Source organism: Doryrhamphus excisus, linkage group LG10, assembly GCF_037039965.1.
Source record: "Doryrhamphus excisus strain RoL-2023G ecotype Guam linkage group LG10, RoL_Dexc_Guam_v1.1, whole genome shotgun sequence".
NCBI classification, from domain to species: Eukaryota; Metazoa; Chordata; class Actinopteri; order Syngnathiformes; family Syngnathidae; genus Doryrhamphus; species Doryrhamphus excisus.
The window spans coordinates 13,405,792-13,425,209 of NC_136366.1; the positions used below are offsets into that span (position 1 = coordinate 13,405,792).

At 39.5% G+C, this 19,418-nt stretch overlaps 1 protein-coding gene and 1 long non-coding RNA gene across 2 annotated transcripts; one reads left to right on the forward strand and one right to left on the reverse strand.

The window, feature by feature from the left end:
- Nucleotides 1–1,010: 1,010 nt before the first annotated feature.
- Nucleotides 1,011–14,489, reverse strand: LOC144901109 (uncharacterized). Its single transcript, XR_013629273.1, has 4 exons — nucleotides 13,986–14,489; nucleotides 11,242–11,423; nucleotides 11,092–11,158; nucleotides 1,011–2,454 (listed from the first exon to the last, which is right to left on the reverse strand). It is a non-coding gene; the product is annotated as an uncharacterized LOC144901109 (long non-coding RNA).
- slc5a1 (solute carrier family 5 member 1) lies at nucleotides 5,951–14,492 on the forward strand. The gene is made up of 15 exons (XM_058064393.2): nucleotides 5,951–6,122; nucleotides 7,116–7,187; nucleotides 7,382–7,486; nucleotides 8,665–8,724; nucleotides 8,806–8,910; nucleotides 9,029–9,134; nucleotides 9,595–9,675; nucleotides 9,750–9,958; nucleotides 10,541–10,676; nucleotides 10,755–10,862; nucleotides 11,669–11,819; nucleotides 11,909–12,077; nucleotides 13,166–13,381; nucleotides 13,457–13,556; nucleotides 14,211–14,492. The coding sequence occupies exons 1-15, from the start codon at nucleotides 5,985–5,987 to the stop codon at nucleotides 14,423–14,425; spliced, it is 1,971 nt and encodes a 656-aa protein (XP_057920376.2). The 5' UTR covers nucleotides 5,951–5,984; the 3' UTR covers nucleotides 14,426–14,492.
- Nucleotides 14,493–19,418: the final 4,926 nt, after the last annotated feature.

Sequence of the window (19,418 nt, forward strand, 5' to 3'; positions counted from 1 at the left end):
ACCTTTGTATGGATTGATGTTGACAATGGTGGGAAACTCTGCTCGGTTCACATAAAAAAAAAAAAAATCCACTGAAGACGAGCCAGTTCCACTAGTTATGCCTGATGATTGTCACATGGAGAGCCACAGAAAAAAGCTTATCATTTTGACCGACCAGGACGGGACATAATGTTTAGACCAGCCTTGTTTCTTTAGTTGATTTGTTCTTTTTAACACTTGGCAACCACTAAGGTACATTTATTCCTACAAATATAATGATGACAACTCATAAGAGTTCAATTTAAGAAATTAAATCTAGACATTTCTTGATAGTAACCATAATGACTTAATGGCATTGTACTGCTAACTCATATGAGCTATGTTTGTTATTATATTTGTCCGAGGCTGCACGGCGGACGTGTGGTTAGCATGCAGGCCTCACAGCTAGGAGACCCGAGTTCGATTCCACCCTCGGCCATCTCTGTGTGGAGTTTGCATGTTCTCCCCGTGCATGCGTGGGTTTTCTACTGATACTCCGTTTTTTCTCCCACATTCCAAAAACATGCTAGGTTAATTGGCGACTTAAAATTGTCCATAGTGAATGAATGGTTATTTGTCTATATGTACCCTGTGATTGGCTGCCGACCAGTCCAGGGTGTACCCTGCCTCTCGCCTGAAGACAGCTGGGATAGGCTCCAGCAACCCCCGCAACCCTTGTGAGGATAAGCGGTAGAAAATGAATGAATATATATCTATACAGTATATGACATAACACAGACATGGATGTACCATGCTTCAAACTCTGTTATTCAAAGCATTGTTCATTCATTTTCTACCGCTTTTTTCCTCACGAGGGTCGCGGGGGTCTATCCCAGCTGTCTTTGGGTGAGAGGCGGGATACACCCTGGACTGGTGGCCAGCCAATCACAGGGCACATATAGACAAACAACCACTCACATTCATACCTATGGACAATTTGGAGTCGCCAATTAACCTAGCATGTTTTTGGAATGTGGGAGGAAACGCGCTACCCACTAGACCGCCGTGCCGCTCCGCATTGTTATAAATGATTAGACAAAATAGATCTGTAGAAAATCAGACCCTATCATGGCGTATCATGGACACATCGCTATAGTTTTGATTTTGTATCATTATCATGATTGTCTTATTCCGTTACTGTCTGAATTTTTACCAAAAAAAACTGAGAAACAACCTGAAAAACCAGTGATGTTCACATTCTATATCAGTGCAGACGTCAGCTCATTTGTAGAGTCTTTGGTTTCATTGATATCGATCGCGGTTTATACTTTACAGTAATAGTCAACATTGTTTTGCCTATTTATTCCACGTGTTTGCAGTTTATTTTTATATGCCTCTCAAAGTGACGGGATCATCTCCGGAACCCCTTTCGGGAGAAAGTGTTTTTTTTTTGCGGTAGGCATGATTGATTTTTATCACATTTGGTATTCACAAACAGGCTCTACAAACACAAGATGATTCATTTGTATAGTCTTTGGTTTCTGTTACGCTGTTTACGTAACACGCTGACATTGATATCGATCGCATTTTATACATAACAGTAATAGTCAACATTGTTTTGCCTATTTATTCCACGTGTTTGCAGTTTATTTTTATATGCCTCTCAAAGTGACGGGATCATCTCCGGAACCCCTTTTGGGAGAAAGTGTTTTTTTTTTTTTTTTTACAAAGTTGCGGTAGGCATGATTGATTTTTATCACATTTGGTATTCACAAACAGGCTCTATGAACACAAGATGATTCATTTGTATAGTCTTTGGTTTCTGTTACGCTGTTTACGTAACACGCTGACATTGATATTGATCGCGTTTTATACATAGCAGTAATAGTCAACATTGTTTTGCCTATTTATTCCACGTGTTTGCAGTTTATTTTTATATGCCTCTCAAAGTGATGGGATCATGTCCGGAACCCCTTTCGGGAGAAAGTGTTTTTTTTTTTTTTACAAAGTTGCGGTAGGCATGATTGATTTTTATCATATTTGGTATTCACAAACAGGCTCTACGAACACAAGATGATTCAGTCCATACATAGGAACTGTACAGATGTTTAATCACGAGAATGCATTTTCTCGAAAAGCAATAACTTCACCAATAACCACAGGCACTTGCTGACATTCCTGGCAGTCCGATGGGATCAACAAACAATTAACATCCACACGGTCCCAGCCAAGGCCACTGCCGACATTTCCAGTCTTGTGAATCATTTGGGGTTGGAGTTGTTTGTTTTGGCAAATACGAAGTGAGACGTTGATATGTATTGGTCATTTTTTTATGGCGCTGCTCCCCACTGATGATTATGTAAGTATCTGTACCTATGGGATGTTAGGACATCTCTACGGTCCTTATCTTACCTCTAATGGCTTCATCCAGCTCACTCCGGTTGGACTCTCTATTGCATTGGTTGCGGACTGCCTGTTGACTCAAAATGCACGAACCTGGGGGGGTGTTGACAAAAAGAGCGATTACAGGCTTGGGTTTATCCATCGGGCTCCCTCCTGTTCGCACCTCATCCTCTGACCTGTCTGCCATGAGCCTAATGTCGGCAGCCGGCCAACTGAAATGAAGTCCTACAAAGATTCCCATGAGCAGGCTTAACTTTTGCCCTCTTGCACCCTCCGTCTCCTGGAACATAACTGCTGATCTGCTCTTCTTCCAGACCGATGTAATCAACTACCGCAACCCGACAGCTTGTTCTACACCATCTGTTTGAGCTCCCAGCCTCTTGACCCACAGAACATCAATAACGCCTGGTCTATCTTGTTTTGTTAGCACCAATATATTAAAATATCAAAATAATATCAAATAGCTCCAAATACAACTATACAGCCTGTTTATGAGCACCAAACCATCTCCGTCAACTTCTTTGCTCCACTACTAAGAGAAAAGGTGACTGCTTTTTAAGTTTGGGTTTTACACACTACAGAGCTGTGAGTTTAATCATTTTGGTCTTCGGTGGCTGGCTAACCTAGCATGACGTCCTCCTGTTCCACTACTTTTTGTTCCGATGTAGTTACTGGCTATATGGTGAGCTGATCTTCCCCTTTAAATTGAATAAAACTGGTTAAATATGCATTGTCATACGTACATGCATGTACGTATTTTACTAGATCTGTTCCAGGAATCTTCGAATTATAGTATAATAGGTTTTATTCCAGGGCTAAATAAGCAGCGACCGGTGATCACTGGTCTTTTATTTTGCAATGGTCTGTGTCACTTACTGGTAGTAAAAAGAAAACAAAAACGTACAGTACTTCTGGACATTTTCTCGAGTGTGTTATATCAGTGGATGTTATTATTGTGTTATTGCATAAGGCAGGGGTCTCTCAATTTACTTGGGGGCCACTGAAGCTCGGGTCTGGGCGAGACTGGGCCGCATCAGGTTTTCAAAAAACCCCCCAAAAAACGCATTTATTAAAAACAGAAAAATGCTTTGCTTTGGTTCCGATTTTCTGCAATAAAAGCTCTGATAAAATATTCTACTGTTCTCAAATATCTTAATTTTTATTTTTCTGCAAAAAATAAGATGAAAAATAAATAAACAAATCAAGAATAAAGAAAATCAATCAATCAGTAATAAATAAATATAATAATAATAATAAAACGGCAAATAATGAAAATTTAAGAAACCAATTTGGGTAGGCAAATTATTTTTTTCAGATTAAAATTAACAAAGCATTATTAGAGCCCTGTTGACATGACAAAACACGACTATAGTCACATTTATACTTTTTTTATTTACAACATATTGCGCAACTGCAGGGTCTTGAGACACATGCTAACTCGCAAACTAGAGCGCTAGCGACCTAAACGGTAGCCTTCAAGTTATTTCCTTTAAACTAAATAGCCAAAAACTTCCACACGGATAGGGAGGATAACTATTAACAGTTATTTAACCTTTAACATGAACATTAATCAAACGTAATAATTTTTTCTGGGTACATGATACCATACAGCATCCATATCAAACTTGCGCGGGCCGCACTAACATTAAACTTTCATATCAAGGCGGGGGCCTCAAACTAGTGTCCTGCGGGCCACATTTGTGTTTGAGACCCCTGGCATAAGGGACTATATCCCTTATGCTTGCCCCTGTAGGCAGTGGGTCTGCCCCCCCCCCCCATAGTCAGTATGTGATATATGATATTATCAGAGACAGGCTATAGTACAAACGCCGCTCATACAGTTACACTGTCCCCACGAGGAGTTATTAAAAGCACCTTTAAACTGCAGTTACAGTATACGTTCCACTTTGAACCTTCCTGTTAAAATTATTGGCAATTATTACAATGACGACCTTTTAAAATAAATACTCCCGCAGTGAAATACACGCCAACGTGTACCACGTTACTGCCTATAACCGCCATTTTTATTAGTAATGTGTGGTGGGAATTATTGTCAGTATCTGCTGCCATCTAGTGGGCATTCTCGGTTGTAAAGTAATGAAAACAATGAGTCACAATGAGGTCACCAGGAAATATGGCCATATGAGTCCAGTGCTCAGGTCTCTGGACTGGCCTCCTGTCACTCAGAGAACAGACTCTGCTTGTGTCCAGGTCTTTTCATGTTTTTGTGCCAAAGTCCATTTCTGACATGTTGGAGACACATTAAATCTGAAGCTCTGAGAAGCATTTAATTATGATGCTACCCATCTTTTCTGTAAAACGGTTTGAATGACCTTGTCTATGAATTGTTCTCTACTTGCTTTGCCTCAACCTTTTTGACACGCCGAAACAATTGGAGTACCGTATTCTGACCACTAGGTGGTGACATTCAACCACAAAGTAGTCAGCACTTAGTGTCACCATGGAAGCTACATCAACCTCTTCTGTTGTTGCTTTTGACTCTTGTTTTGAGCTTCTTGTACTTCCAGATGTCTCCACAGTCTGTGGCCGTTTACTGGAGCTGTGTGATGCTCCACCAACATCCCAGTCCTCAAGAAACACTCCATCTGGATTAAAGGACTACAGACCTGTGGCCCTGACATCTGTGGTGACATAATCCTTTGAGAAACTACTGTTGAGCCACCTGAAGAACATCACGTCTGAGTACTTGCTCACTGCTCTTTTTCTGCAACACTAATGACTGCACATCAGAAAGATGACCGTGGTCTTCAGAGATTTTTTTCTCCTAAGTATTTGTGCAACATGTACTGTACATTGACAGTAGCCAGTAGAGCTCATTCTAAATCTAATTCCATTACCCACGAAGACGCCATTTTGGCCCATTGGTTTGGGTTACCAGTTCCTTTAACATGCAGTTTACAGCCTGTTGTTTTGGATTGTGGATGTTTATTTCATAACATTCATTACAGGTGCACGTATCCCTGTGTTTTGGAATGAAGGTGGAACAAAATACAGGTTAAAAGTCAATTTCAATAAAGATGATTAATCAGAGATTATATGCGTCATGGTTTTACGGTAATGTCAATTTCCCTGTAGGGTGAAGGTTAATCAAACTGTCAATGCTGTGTTATGATTGGTAAATGCTGCAGATCCTTCTTTGCTTATCAAAGCATATTTTATGTACTTTTTAAAAAAATTTGGGCAGCTTTTATTGGTCAACTGTTGTTGCTATGTGCATGTTTTAGATTGACTTTAACTGTGCTGTTATGGTAAAAAGTTACTGCCTAATGGAGTTCATCTGTAGCTCCTTTGTCTTTCAGTAAGTTCTACCAGGCGGTATTTCCTTGTGTGTTGATGATTAACAGCATCTCTGCCTTCAGTTAGAACCTACACACTCTCAACCAAACAGAATGATTTTTATTGGTTTACCAGGTAAACATCACCTTTTTTTTTTTTTTTTGCTCGACCATTGTGACCGCCTGCAACGCCCCACTATTCCCATGCCTGACACCGCCCTCTCCTATGCTGCCTTCAGGTACATGAAGGCAGGTGCCTTCTTGCAGGTGCTTTATTCATCAACATTCGTATCCGGAGGCGGTTGGTGGTGGAGGTCGCCCGTTGCAATGTCTCGGAACTATTTTGGGTTCTCACTCAGGACCGATGATGGAAGGAGCGATATGGGCGAAGTGGCCCTCAACAATGCTGCCGATATATCCGTCATTGTCATTTATTTTGTGGTCGTCTTGGCTGTTGGCATATGGGTGAGTTTGTTAGGCTTTTGTTTTTTGTTTTTTTTTAAGAACTGAATTGTTCACTACCATACAAGTATAAAGACGGTATTAGTATTAGCTGGTGTATAATAAAACTAAAATACAGTGAAATCAAATACATTGAATATATTGTTTCATCATAAACACTATGTGTTTATTACTAGCAGTGGTGCCGTACTGACCGGGAAGTTAAGAGTATTCCAGGGGCCCTAAAAATAATAATAGATAAAAAATAATAGAAATAAAAGGGGAGGGAGGGTGATTACCAGTACAGGGTTTTTTAAAGTAACATTTTAATATTCCCAAATTTCATTTCATACAAGTTCATAAGGAAAAACATAAGGAAATGGAAACAAATATATATCATTACAACATCAATGCCAACGTGAGACTTGAGCCAAGTGATTCAGGACTGGCATGATTTGGTGGTCTTGGTGGTCTAAATGTGGGTTGTTTCTGCTGTGCTGAGCGTATACAGTGTTACTATCAAAACAAAGGCTTGGTGTATATGGCATATGAACCAGGAGGAAAACCCTCCAAGAGACTGCATCACAACAAAGAATAGCATCCTGCAGCGCAATGGTAGAAACTTTATTCAACCTACCCAAAATTAATTGGAAAAAAAATTTTCAGGCCAGCTGGACCAGTTGGATAAATGTAAACTTTTGAGTAAGTCACCATGATATTGATTGTTCAGGCTTGATTTCACAGCTATAGTATATACTGAACATACTATATTTCGGTTTGTAGCATATTTGGACACAGTTGTTAAATGTTTTTTTATTTAAATATGTAAATATCCTCTGATTTTAGCCTCTCAAATGTGAATATTTTTTTGTTTCTTTAGTCTTCCATGAAAACAGACTTAATATCTTTGTGTTTTAGCTTAAACTAAATCAATTTTACACATTTTAAGTAGTCCGTAAGCAGGTATTAATAAGTATTTATTTTTGTTCGATGTTTGATTCTCTGCTTTCTTTCCAGGCTATGGTACGCACCAACCGTGCCACTGTAGGTGGCTTCTTCCTCGCAGGCAGAAGTATGGTTTGGTGGCCGGTGAGACATTCATCATGACTCTTTGTTTAGCGTAGATAAATTGCTTCCACTTGGTGAAAAGTGTTTTGTGTACTGAGAGTATGTACAATATCATTAGATTGTGTTCATTTTGAAAATGCCGTATTGAAGCACTACCTTTTAAAACTAATTTGACAAAATATGAAAATATTTTCATATAACTCTGCTGTTCTAAGATTGGAGCATCACTTTTTGCCAGCAACATTGGCAGCGGACACTTTGTGGGAATTGCTGGGACCGCTGCAGCTTCCGGAATAGCCATCGGTGGATTTGAATGGAATGTGAGTAATGGTGGAAATGGAATTATTCAAAATTCTGTTCCAAATTTCTCCAGAAAATCAATGGAGTAATGAAAAAAGTCCTCATTCAAGTCAAAATTAATCTGAATTTTAGAGGTATAAGAAGACAATTTACAAATTTATGTAGAAATGTAGGACTTTATTCTCATAATTCTTATTCTCATAAGAGTTTTTTCACAAACATTTACAACTTTCTTCTAGTAAATGTATGACTTTATTCTCAAAAATATCAGATGATTTTAATACTTGTTATAACAGCCATTGCTTGAGAAAGCTATGAACAGGGGGGTACTTGTTTTTCTCATAACTTTATGACCCATTTCTCGAAATCTCAGATGATTTTAATACTGGGTAGTAACAGGCATTGCCTGAGACAGTTAAGAAAAGGGGGGTACTTGTGTGATCTTCGGCGGGTAATATTACAACTTTTTTTCTTGTAAATTCACAACATTAGTTTCATAATTTTACCATAATTTTTCTCATAACTTTATGACCCATTTCTCGAAATCTCAGATGATTTTAATACTGGGTCGTAACAGGCATTGCCTGAGACAGCTAAGAAAAGGAGGGTACTTGTGTGATCTTCGGCGGGTAATATTACAACTTTTTTTCTTGTAAATACACGACATTAGTTTCATAAATTTGTCATGTTTTTTCTCATAAATTTATTAGCCTTTTCTCGAAATCTCAGATGATTTTAATACTCAGTCGTAACAGGCATTGCTTGAGACAGCTAAGAAAAGGGGGGTACTTGTGTGATCTTCGGCGGGTAACATTACAACTTTTTTTTCTTGTAAATTCACGACATTAGTTTCATAAATTAGCCATGTTTTTTCTCATAACTTTATGACCCTTTTCTCGAAATCGCAGATGATTTTAATACTCGGTCGTAACGGATATTGCATGAGTCACCTAAGAAAGGGGGGTACTTGTGTGACCTTGGGCAGGTAATATTACAACTTTTTTCCTTGTAAATTCACGACTTTCATAAATCTGCCATGTTTTTTCTCGTACATTTCTGTACGAGAGTTTTTTCTCATCAAGCTTTTTTAATTAAATGATTTAATCATAATAATGCCCTTTTTAGTGGTTAAGATGCTAAAGAGGGTCCCCTGCCATATATAGAGGCTACAGTATGAAACGATTGATGTGTGTTGCAGGCTCTCATTGTGGTGGTCATCCTGGGTTGGCTCTTTGTTCCCATCTACATCAAAGCTGGGGTAAACAGCTCAACTTACTCCCCGGTGAAAGGAAAAATGATGCAAAGGATTGGAAATAAAATAACATTTTTTGTTGTTTAGGTGGTCACAATGCCCGAGTACCTGAAGAAGAGATTTGGAGGGCAGCGCATTCGCATCTACCTCTCTGTGCTCTCCCTCTTCCTGTATATTTTCACCAAGATCTCAGTAAGTAAACACAAGTCTACACTTATAGTACACAGGCCCAACACAAAATATTCCATACAAACTATACTGACCAACAGAATTGCACAAAAATATTTTATGTTCTTTCGTCTCCACTCAGGCAGACATGTTTTCAGGCGCCATTTTCATCAACCAGGCTCTCGGTTTGAACATCTACCTGGCCGTCGTGGCGTTGCTTGTGATTACAGCTTTGTACACCGTCACAGGTGTGTGCGTGCATTTCCGTCTTGGGCTGCACACACGGAGCCATCCAAATCATAAGAGACCACAGGTCACTGATAGCGTCTTTGCAAAAGAAGGGTTAAAGTCTTCTCATACAGCTCCACTCCACAGTAGTCCTTGACTTTTTCAGTGGCATGTTATTGTTGCTCAGGAGCCATAAAGTGGGATAAGTGGGAGATTTCCTTCTGTGGCCCTTCCCGAGTAGTTATTATTATTATTATTGATTGCTTGAGTCACATTCATGTAATATTAACCTGATTAATTTGTTGATTAATGAGGCATAACGATAATACCCACGATGACCAACTCATTTTATTAAGCAAACACATTATCTCAAAACGCGCAACAATTACCAGCATACTTAAATGTAGCAAATTATATGTTGAAATTAAAAATAAAGTGACAAATGTGAGATTTCTGTTAAAATGTTGTGTTGTTATTCAGGTGGCTTGGCTGCAGTCATCTACACAGACACATTACAGACCATCATCATGATCGTGGGATCATTCATTCTGATGGGCTATGGTAATATTCCCATGTTTATCCTGTTCTAGCAAAGTATTTGTCACGAGTAAAAAAAACTATGACTATTCTTACAGCTTTTAATGAGGTGGGCGGCTATGAAAACTTCCAGGAAGGCTACATGACCGCCGTTCCTTCCATCACGGCCAATTTCAGCAAGAGCTGCTACGAACCTCGCCAAGACTCTTTCCACATTTTTAGGGACCCCATCACAGGAGATCTTCCATGGCCCGGCCTGGTGTTTGGGCTGACTATTCAAGCCATGTGGTACTGGTGCACCGATCAGGTCAGTCCAATGGACATTGGTGCTTGTAAAAACAGCCTTGATTGATCCTGTTGTATTTGTTCAACGTAACTAAAGAGCTCATTTTACAGGCCAGTGCTCAGACGGCTACGTGTGGTGATAAGAGATTACGGAAAAATTGCAAATTTTTTAACGATAAGAAATGACCATAACTGATGCCACTATCTACTATTTCCTGTGTAATCAAACCTATGCTTGCTCTTCTATGCGATCATTGCACAAAACGATTAGTGACGCATGGAAAGATATTCTACTTCACTTTAGTTGCTGTCCACTTTCATGACGTAAAAGGAAGCAGTCTACTTCCTCTGAACATTTTAGTATTTTTGATCCCGGTATCTCCACAAGCTTTAAAATGTTGCTACTCAGCTGTTGGTGTTACGCTGGCTGAGCAATTTGCTCCTTACTGCTATTACAAAATTATCATGCGGTTTTGCCTTTTCCACTTTCTCATGCACCCCATATAATTATATGTAATGTGTCTCTCTCCAATCTCCAATTATCACCTTTGGTTTAGGATAATTACTTCTTAATACACATTTTGCAATGTTTATGTATTTATAGGTGATTGTGCAGCGTTGCCTCTCAGCCAAGAGCTTATCCCACGTCAAAGGCGGTTGCATCCTTTGTGGCTACCTGAAGCTGCTGCCCATGTTCCTCATAGTATTCCCCGGAATGATAAGCAGGATCCTCTACCCTGGTGGGTGAAGCCCATATTTCAACATGACTTGCACATTATTTGAAATAGGTGGAAAAACACTCTTATTGTTTGCTTTAGATGTGGTGGCTTGTGTGGACCCGGCTGAATGTCAAAAACACTGCGGGGCTAGTGTGGGGTGTACAAATATTGCCTATCCCAAATTGGTGGTGAAGCTGATGCCCCAGGGTAGGTCACGGATGAAGTTTGGTAGATTACAGGATATCACAAAAGTGAGTACGGTACAGTACCTTTTCAGGAAGCTTCTGAAAGGACAATACTATAGAAATGAATATACGCTAATTTAGAGTAGTCAATGTATGGCTAGTATAACAGTAAAGATTTGCTGTCCACTGAAAATGACTTAACACATTATGTACCGTATGCATTATTGACTTGTAAGATAACTGTGCCTTGCCTTCATAGTGGTTGCATCATGGTGTGGAGTTGCAAGAGTGCTACCAGCACCGGGGACTTGTGGTTCACTAGGGGGGAAACACAAATTCCAACGTGAAGTGACAGTTCTCCAAAATGATAATGGGCACAAAAACGTGCCCAGGGTGAATACCTTGCTGATGAAGCTGACGGGGAATGTAATGGATTGGCCAAGTATGTCTCCTCCAGATATGCTGGGCATCCTCAAGTGGAAGGAAAGAAGGTGGAGAAGCACAAGGTGCCTACCATCCACCAGTGATGTATTCATGGAGGAGTGCAGCGTTGGTGAATTCCATGTCCAAGACGATTGAAGCACTGTTGGATAATAATGATGCTCAAATTAAATGTTACCACCAAGCACAGAATTTGGATATAATCAGTGTGAGGTGAACTCAATAATAGCTATTTGTCGAGTCATTATCAGTGGATACAAAAACGTACAAGCTGTGCACTGACTATTCTAAATCTGAGTATGACGTACTGTGATAAAAAATGCTACCTGAAATGTGAGCATCACTTTAACGAGATACTCAAAAGACGCTTTGCAACATGTCTGTTAGGTCTTCGTGGTCTCATGCTGTCCGTCATGCTGGCTTCTCTCATGAGCTCCCTGACATCCATCTTCAACAGCGCCAGCACTCTCTTCACTATGGACATCTACACCAAAATCCGCCGCTCAGCCTCCGAAAAGGAACTCATGATCGCTGGCAGGTTAAACAAACCTTTTCCGCTCACAGTCGTTGTGTTATTGCTGAGCTGGGACTGCCACTGTGTCTCTGTGTTGTGTTTTGTTATCGCAGGGTGTTTATCTTGGGGCTGATTGGCGTCAGCATAGCGTGGATTCCGGTGGTGCAGTCGGCGCAGAGCGGTCAGCTCTTTGACTACATCCAGTCCATCACCAGCTACCTGACGCCGCCCGTTGCGGCGGTCTTCATACTGGCCATCTTCTGCAAGCGAGTCAATGAGCCAGTGAGTTTCCAGCGTAGGGTTCGGTTTGATTTACCCGGCAACACATCACATATGCATGGAATAACAGTGTGAGGTGAACTCTGCTCACTTTATTGTCCTGTTGAAGAATGACAGTGCAAAGGTCTGTTAAATGTTGTGTAATGTAGTGTTTTTGAAGAGGAAAGAAGACTTTTACGAACTATATAATGCATTATTCACTTAATTATTCAGTAATCCCTCGCTATATCACGTTATTTCAAATAATTTAATTATAATGGAGAGAGTCAAACTGACATGCCATGGCTCAGGTTGAGTGAAAAAAGGTTCTCCTCTCATTCTGTGTGGAAGTGGTAAGTTTTTGTCTTCTCTGTCCTCCTTCACCACTCCATTTTAAACACTTTCTTAAGTTTAGAATGAGTACATTTGAGAGGCTAACTAGTTAGCTCGGAAGCCTGCTATGCTATCGGTGATCGTCTGTCCCTGTGGTGATCCCACAGCCTAAGTAAAAGTGACTATTGGGTGTGATTTCATGTTTACAGGGCTCTAACTATGTTAAAACCTATATTTAAAAAGTCAAACACAAAAATATTCCATGTATTCATTCATTCATTCATTCATTTACTACCGCTTTTTCCTCACGAGGGTCGCGGGGGTGCTGGAGCCTATCCCGGGGTGAGAGGCGGAGTACACCCTGGACTGGTCGCCAGCCAATCACAGGGCACATATAGACAAACAACCATTCACACTAACATTCATACCTATGGACAATTTGGAGTCACCAATTAACCTAGCATGTTGTTTTGGAATGTGGGAGGAAACCGGAGTACCCGGAGAAACCCACGCATGCACGGGGAGAACATGCAAACTCCACACAGAGATGGCCGAGGGTGGAATCGAATCCTGGTCTCCTAGCTGTGAGGTCTGCGCGCTAACCATGCCGCTGTGCCGCCCTATTCCATGTATCAACATACCTATATCACCTAAATTAACTTGGGTCTGGAACCAACTAACCGCGAGGGATTGCTGTAGGAGCACATGTATATCAGGGTTGAGCCACACTACCTTCTCAATGGACCGTTACAGCTCATTTTTGTTTTTTTGCTCCCCAGGGTGCCTTTTATGGCCTCGCCATCGGCCTCCTTATAGGCCTGTCCAGGATGATTACAGAGTTTGTTTATGGCACAGGCAGCTGCGTGGAGCCCAGTAACTGTCCCACCATCATATGCGGTATCCACTACCTCTACTTTGGCATGATCCTCTTTGTGGTCTCCTGCATCATCATCCTGGGAGTGTCCCTCGTAACCAAGCCCATCGATGACAAACATGTATGCACGTGTCTGCTTTGACCTATGACTTAGCGCTATAGCTAACTAACTAACTATATTTTTTCATATCTATAGTTGTATCGACTGTGTTGGAGCCTGAGAAACTGTGACAAGGAGAGAATTGACCTTGAGAACGATGACTGGGTTGAAAATGTCAACAGCATGGAAGTGGAAGGTAATTTCTCCCCAATAAAATTCAACTTTTAAAAGGTAAAAAAATACCTCCTGTATTTTGAAACAGGTTTTCAAAATACAAGTTTCCATACAACGTGTCAAAATGGAGGACAAATGTTAAGGAAAGAAATACAACCAAAACAAAGATGGCCGACCATATTGCTGTTGATGTGTTTGTACAACCAGAGAGAGGCTTTACACAATTCAAATTATAACCTCTCATATGCCCCTTTCGTAGCTTCTTGCTATTTCCGTAAGGCAAAAGCAGATACTATGAGTTACTATTTCTCCTTCCTAATCAGCTGCGGTTCCAAGAATGCCGAGTGGATATCGTGTACATTCATTGCTTGAGGAGATTCCTAATTGCTACATAATTTCAGTTGAATTGAATTTGCTGATGCATGCTAACAATAGGTAAACATTAGCTTACCTTGTTGTTGTTGCTCCACGGTCTTTGTTGGCTTTCTTGCTGCCGTCATTGTCCTTAGCAACAGTCACATGCAGAGATTCATACAGGGAAGTCTTCGGTGTTGTTGTTAGCTAAAGTTTTAGCCGATGCGTTCACTGTAGCTTGTTTTTTTGCAGTTTCACTACTGGAAACTAGACCAAAGGCACAATACAGCTCTTTCTATTCTTCATTGTTGTTATGTTTTAGAACCCGAGGAAGAACCAGGCCTCTGCAAGAAGATGGTGATGTGCTTCTGCGGCCTGGAGCAACAAAAAGCTCCAAAGTTAAGCGAGGAGGAGCAGGCGGAACTTCAGAAGAAGCTAACAGACACGTCGGAGGTCCCGCTATGGAGGAACGTCGTCAATGGCAACGCCATCATCCTCCTATGCGTGGCCGTCTTCTTTCATGGCTTTTACGGCTAAGACTCGAGCTTTGATATTTATTTAAGTGACACTTGCGTAACCTCTTGTGTTATCTGTGTATTTTTTTTTGGGGGGGGGGGGGGTGGTGAACAGGCAACAGTTTAAAACTAACATCACCTCTACAGTTGCCATGACTTGTGGATCCAGCGTTAATTAACAATTAATTGTAAAAAATAGAAAGCTAACAAGATGAACAAATTGTATAGGAACTGTATGTGTGCTACCTTCACCCAAACCTCCTCAGTGTGAGTGTGCTCAAAGTTCAACGTATGCACTTTTGTTGTTTCAGCCGTTAATGAATAAAAAGGTACTTTACCGTCACACCTCTAGAGGTCACTGTTGCGAAGGAAAACAATGGGTTATTTTTCAGTTTCAAGGCATCTTCAACTTTATCCAGGTACTGTATAAACAATTTCAGTTAGAAGTGAATGGCAAACTTTTTTCACCTCAAAAGTTTTTCACGAGTTACCTTCATTACATTTTTTATGGTGTCTCGTTCAGGCACCCACTCATTATCTCATCGTCATTGCTCTCACCGTGGTTAATGAGTGATCGATACATATGTTTATTTTACTCTACTTTGTTTCCTTTATTTCCCGGGTTATCTTATTCATCATATTTTCTTGACATAAAAGTCATAAAGAACTGTTTATACTGGCAAATTTGCACATGCTAATTCACTATACACCAAATAAATATTTAATCTCATTATAGAAATTGATAATGTGTAATATTATAAAAAAATAAATTAGTAAAATTACAACTTTATTTGCACATTTTAACTATATTCCCTAATGTGTATTTTTTGTGTGTTAAAATGAAGTAAATATTAAGCCAAGTATATAATATCCAAATATATACAGTGCATCCGGAAAGTATTCACAGCGCTTCACTTTTTCTTCATTTTGTCATGTTACAGCCTCATTCCAAACTGTATTAAATTAATCTCTTACCTCAAAATTCTACACAAAATACTCCATTATGACAATGTGAAAAAAGGTTTTTTTGACATGTTTTGAATTTAATAAAAATAGAAAACAAAAAAAATCACATTTACATAAGTATTCACAGCCTTTGCCATGAAGCTCAAAATTGAGCTCAGGTGCATCTTTTTTCCACTGATCATCCTTGAGATCTTTCTACAGCTTAATTGGAGTCCACCTGCAGTAAATTCAGTTGATTGGACATGATTTGGAAATATAATAACTGTCTATATAAGGTCCCACAGTTGACTGTGCATGTCAGAGCACAAACACCAAGCATGAAGTCAAAAGAACTGTCTGTAGACCTGCGAGACAGGATTGTCTTGAGGCACAAATCTGGGGAAGGATACAGAAACATTTCTGCTGCTTTGAAGGTCCCAATGAGCACAGTGGCCTCCATTATTCGTAAATGGAAGACATTTGGAACCACCAGGACTCTTCCTAGAGCTGGCCGGCCTTCTAAACTGAGCGATCGGGTAAGAAGGGCCTTAGTCAGGGAGGTGACCAAGGCCCCGATGGTCACTCTGTCAGAGCTCCAGCGTTCCTCTGTGGAGAGAGGAGAGCCTTCCAGAAGGACAACCATCTCTGCAGCAATCCACCAATCAGGCCTGTATGGTAGAGTGGCCAGACGAAAGCCACTCCTTAGTAAAAGGAACATGGCAGCCCGTCTGGAATTTGCCAAAAAGCACCTGAATGACTCTCAGACCATGAGAAACAAAATTCTTTGGTCTGATGGCTTTCGTCTGGCCACTCTACCATACAGGCCTGACTAGTGGATTGCTGCAGAGATGATTGTCCTTCTGGAAGGCTCTCCTCTCTCCACAGAGGAACGCTGGAGCTCTGACAGAGTGACCATCGGGGCCTTGGTCACCTCCCTGACTAAGGCCCTTCTTCCCCGATCGCTCAGTTTAGAAGGCCGGCCAGCTCTAGGAAGAGTCCTGGTGGTTCCAAAGGTCTTCCATTTACGAATAATGGAGGCCACTGTGCTCATTGGGACCTTCAAAGCAGCAGAAATGTTTCTGTATCCTTCCCCAGATTTGTGCCTCAAGACAATCCTGTCTCGCAGGTCTACAGACAGTTCTTTTGACTTCATGCTTGGTGTTTGTGCTCTGACTGCACAGTCAACTGTGGGACCTTATATAGACAGTTATTATATTTCCAAATCATGTCCAATCAACTGAATTTACTGCAGGTGGACTCCAATTAAGCTGTAGAAAGATCTCAGGGATGATCAGTGGAAAAAAGATGCACCTGAGCTCAATTTTGAGCTTCATGGCAAAGGCTGTGAATACTTATGTAAATGTGATTTTTTTGTTTTCTATTTTTAATAAATTCAAAAAAAGTAAAAAAAACCCTTTTTTCACATTGTCATAATGGAGTATTTTGTGTAGAATTTTGAGGTAAGAGATTAATTTAATACAATTTGGAATGAGGCTGTAACATGACAAAATGTAGAAAAAGTGAAGCGCTGTGAATACTTTCCGGATGCACTGTAAATAAAGATTTAAGTAGTCATTTACATTTTGGGGCATTCATTAAATAATGCAATGATTTTATTTAACCTATTTCTCAATTAAATAATTTGGAGAGTTTTGTCAACTAAACAGATTGCATTTTGAATATTTTATTACATTGTCCAACAATAAATTAAATTGTGAAATATAATCTTAAATAATCACATTCAACCTATTTATGAATTAAAGTGTAAGATGTTTTGTGGCAAAATTAGATTGAAATGAATTCTTATTACATATAAATGTATATTAAGTAATTCATAAAAAATATAATAATTGCTGAAAATGTCAATTAATTGACTAATTTTTTTTTTGTGATTTCCTATGCACTCTATAAGATTTTGTTATTATTTTTTAAATTCATAATTCAAAAAAATGAAATTAACCAAAATGTACAGTTTATGTTACGGATTCGGGCTCCCATATTTTTGGCAGAATATTTATCTTTCGCACTTTGTATAACTTCAAAAACAGCAACTTCATCTAGTGGTACGATTTGGCGACATCTATTGGTGAATTTCTAAGTTGCAACATGCACTGGAGTTAACCTGGATGATCTTGGGTTTACTTTACACTACTTTTTCCCTCCAATAATCTACACAATTGATAATAATGTTTCTTAGCCTTTAATCTGTGCTCATATTACTGCTTGCTTACTTCAGTGACATCCAGTTTTATTGACTACATTCCTAAATCATTCCCATTACTCATAGTGCAAGGTTAGTGCTGCAGAATTCCTGTTTAATTCATCCCTGCAAAACACACTCATGAATACTTGATTGAACATGCAGGGACTTTATTTGGAACACAGCGTTCTATTTCCTGATCCACGCAAAAGAGGAAGAGATATCACTGACACATGGCTATGTTGAACTTATTAGCGTCTGGTAATTAGCTCGACAGGAAGCTTGAGGACCAACTGGGGTGTCACAATAGTTATGTAACCCTCTTAGACTGATCAAAATGTCTTCATTTTTCTTTTTATGATCAAAGCTTAGAGAGTTAAAGCTATCATTATTATCCTTGTTATATAATGCATGCTGCAAAGCTGTATCAAGCAGTATATTTAGAGATACAGGAAATAGTGCATAATGTTGAAAAGTGTCATTTACTTGGAAAATTTAGACGTTTTACCACTTTATTATTGGTTTTTATTTATTTTGTTTAACTCTTATTTAAAAAATTGCGAATCAACAGCTTGATATTACTATAACAATAAGCATAGAATAACTCACTAGTGCCACAGTTCTAGATTAATATACAGTATCCCCTCACAATATTGTGGTTCGATTATCCTTCCCTCACTATATACATGTTTTAAAAAGAAAATTAATCAATTAATACATGATTGCTCTGGTAGACTATAGTCTATTATTATTCAAAACATATTGAAATACATGTGACATGTATTCTGGTCATTCGGTGGCAGTAATGACACATAATGCTGAGACATTACCTTACATTACATTACCTTAACACGGCATGAAATCATGGAGTAGAGTACATGATAGAGTGGAAAAAAAATCTCCTCCCTTCCGTGTGGAAGTGGTAAGTTTTTGGCTTTAGTTAAGAACAATGCCAATGACATGTAGTATTCTGGTCATTAGGTGGCAGTAATGACACAAAATGCTGAGACATTACCTTACATTACATTACCTTAACACGGCATGAAATCATGAAGTAGAGTATGTGATACAGTGAAAAAAAAATCTCCTCCCTTCCATGTGGAAGTGGTAAATTTTTGGCTTTAGTTAAGAACAATGCCAATGACATGTAGTATTCTGGTCATTAGGTGGCAGTAAAGACACATAATGCTGAGACATTACCTTACATTACATTACCTTAACACAGCATGAAATCATGAAGTAGAGTACATGATACAGTGGGAAAAAAATCTCCTCCCTTCCGTGTGGAAGTGGTAAGTTTTTGGCTTTAGTTAAGAACAATGCCAATGACATGTAGTATTCTGGTCATTAGGTGGCAGTAAAGACACAAAATGCTGAGACATTACCTTACATTACATTACCTTAACACAGCATGAAATCATGAAGTAGAGTACATGATACAGTGGGAAAAAAATCTCCTCCCTTCCGTGTGGAAGTGGTAAGTTTTTGGCTTTAGTTAAGAACAATGCCAATGACATGTAGTATTCTGGTCATTAGGTGGCAGTAAAGACACAAAATGCTGAGACATTACCTTACATTACATTACCTTAACACAGCATGAAATCATGAAGTAGAGTACATGATACAGTGGGAAAAAAATCTCCTCCCTTCCGTGTGGAAGTGGTAAGTTTTTGGCTTTAGTTAAGAACAATGCCGCACGGTGGAGGAGTGGTTAGCGTGTAGGTCACACAGTCAGGGGATTGGGAGACTTGGCACCTTTTTTTTTTACAAGGTACCCAAAGTGCATCACACATTATATACATATTATATACTATATTACTATACTATATTATTATATACATATTCATTTCCTCATCAGTCACACATGGGT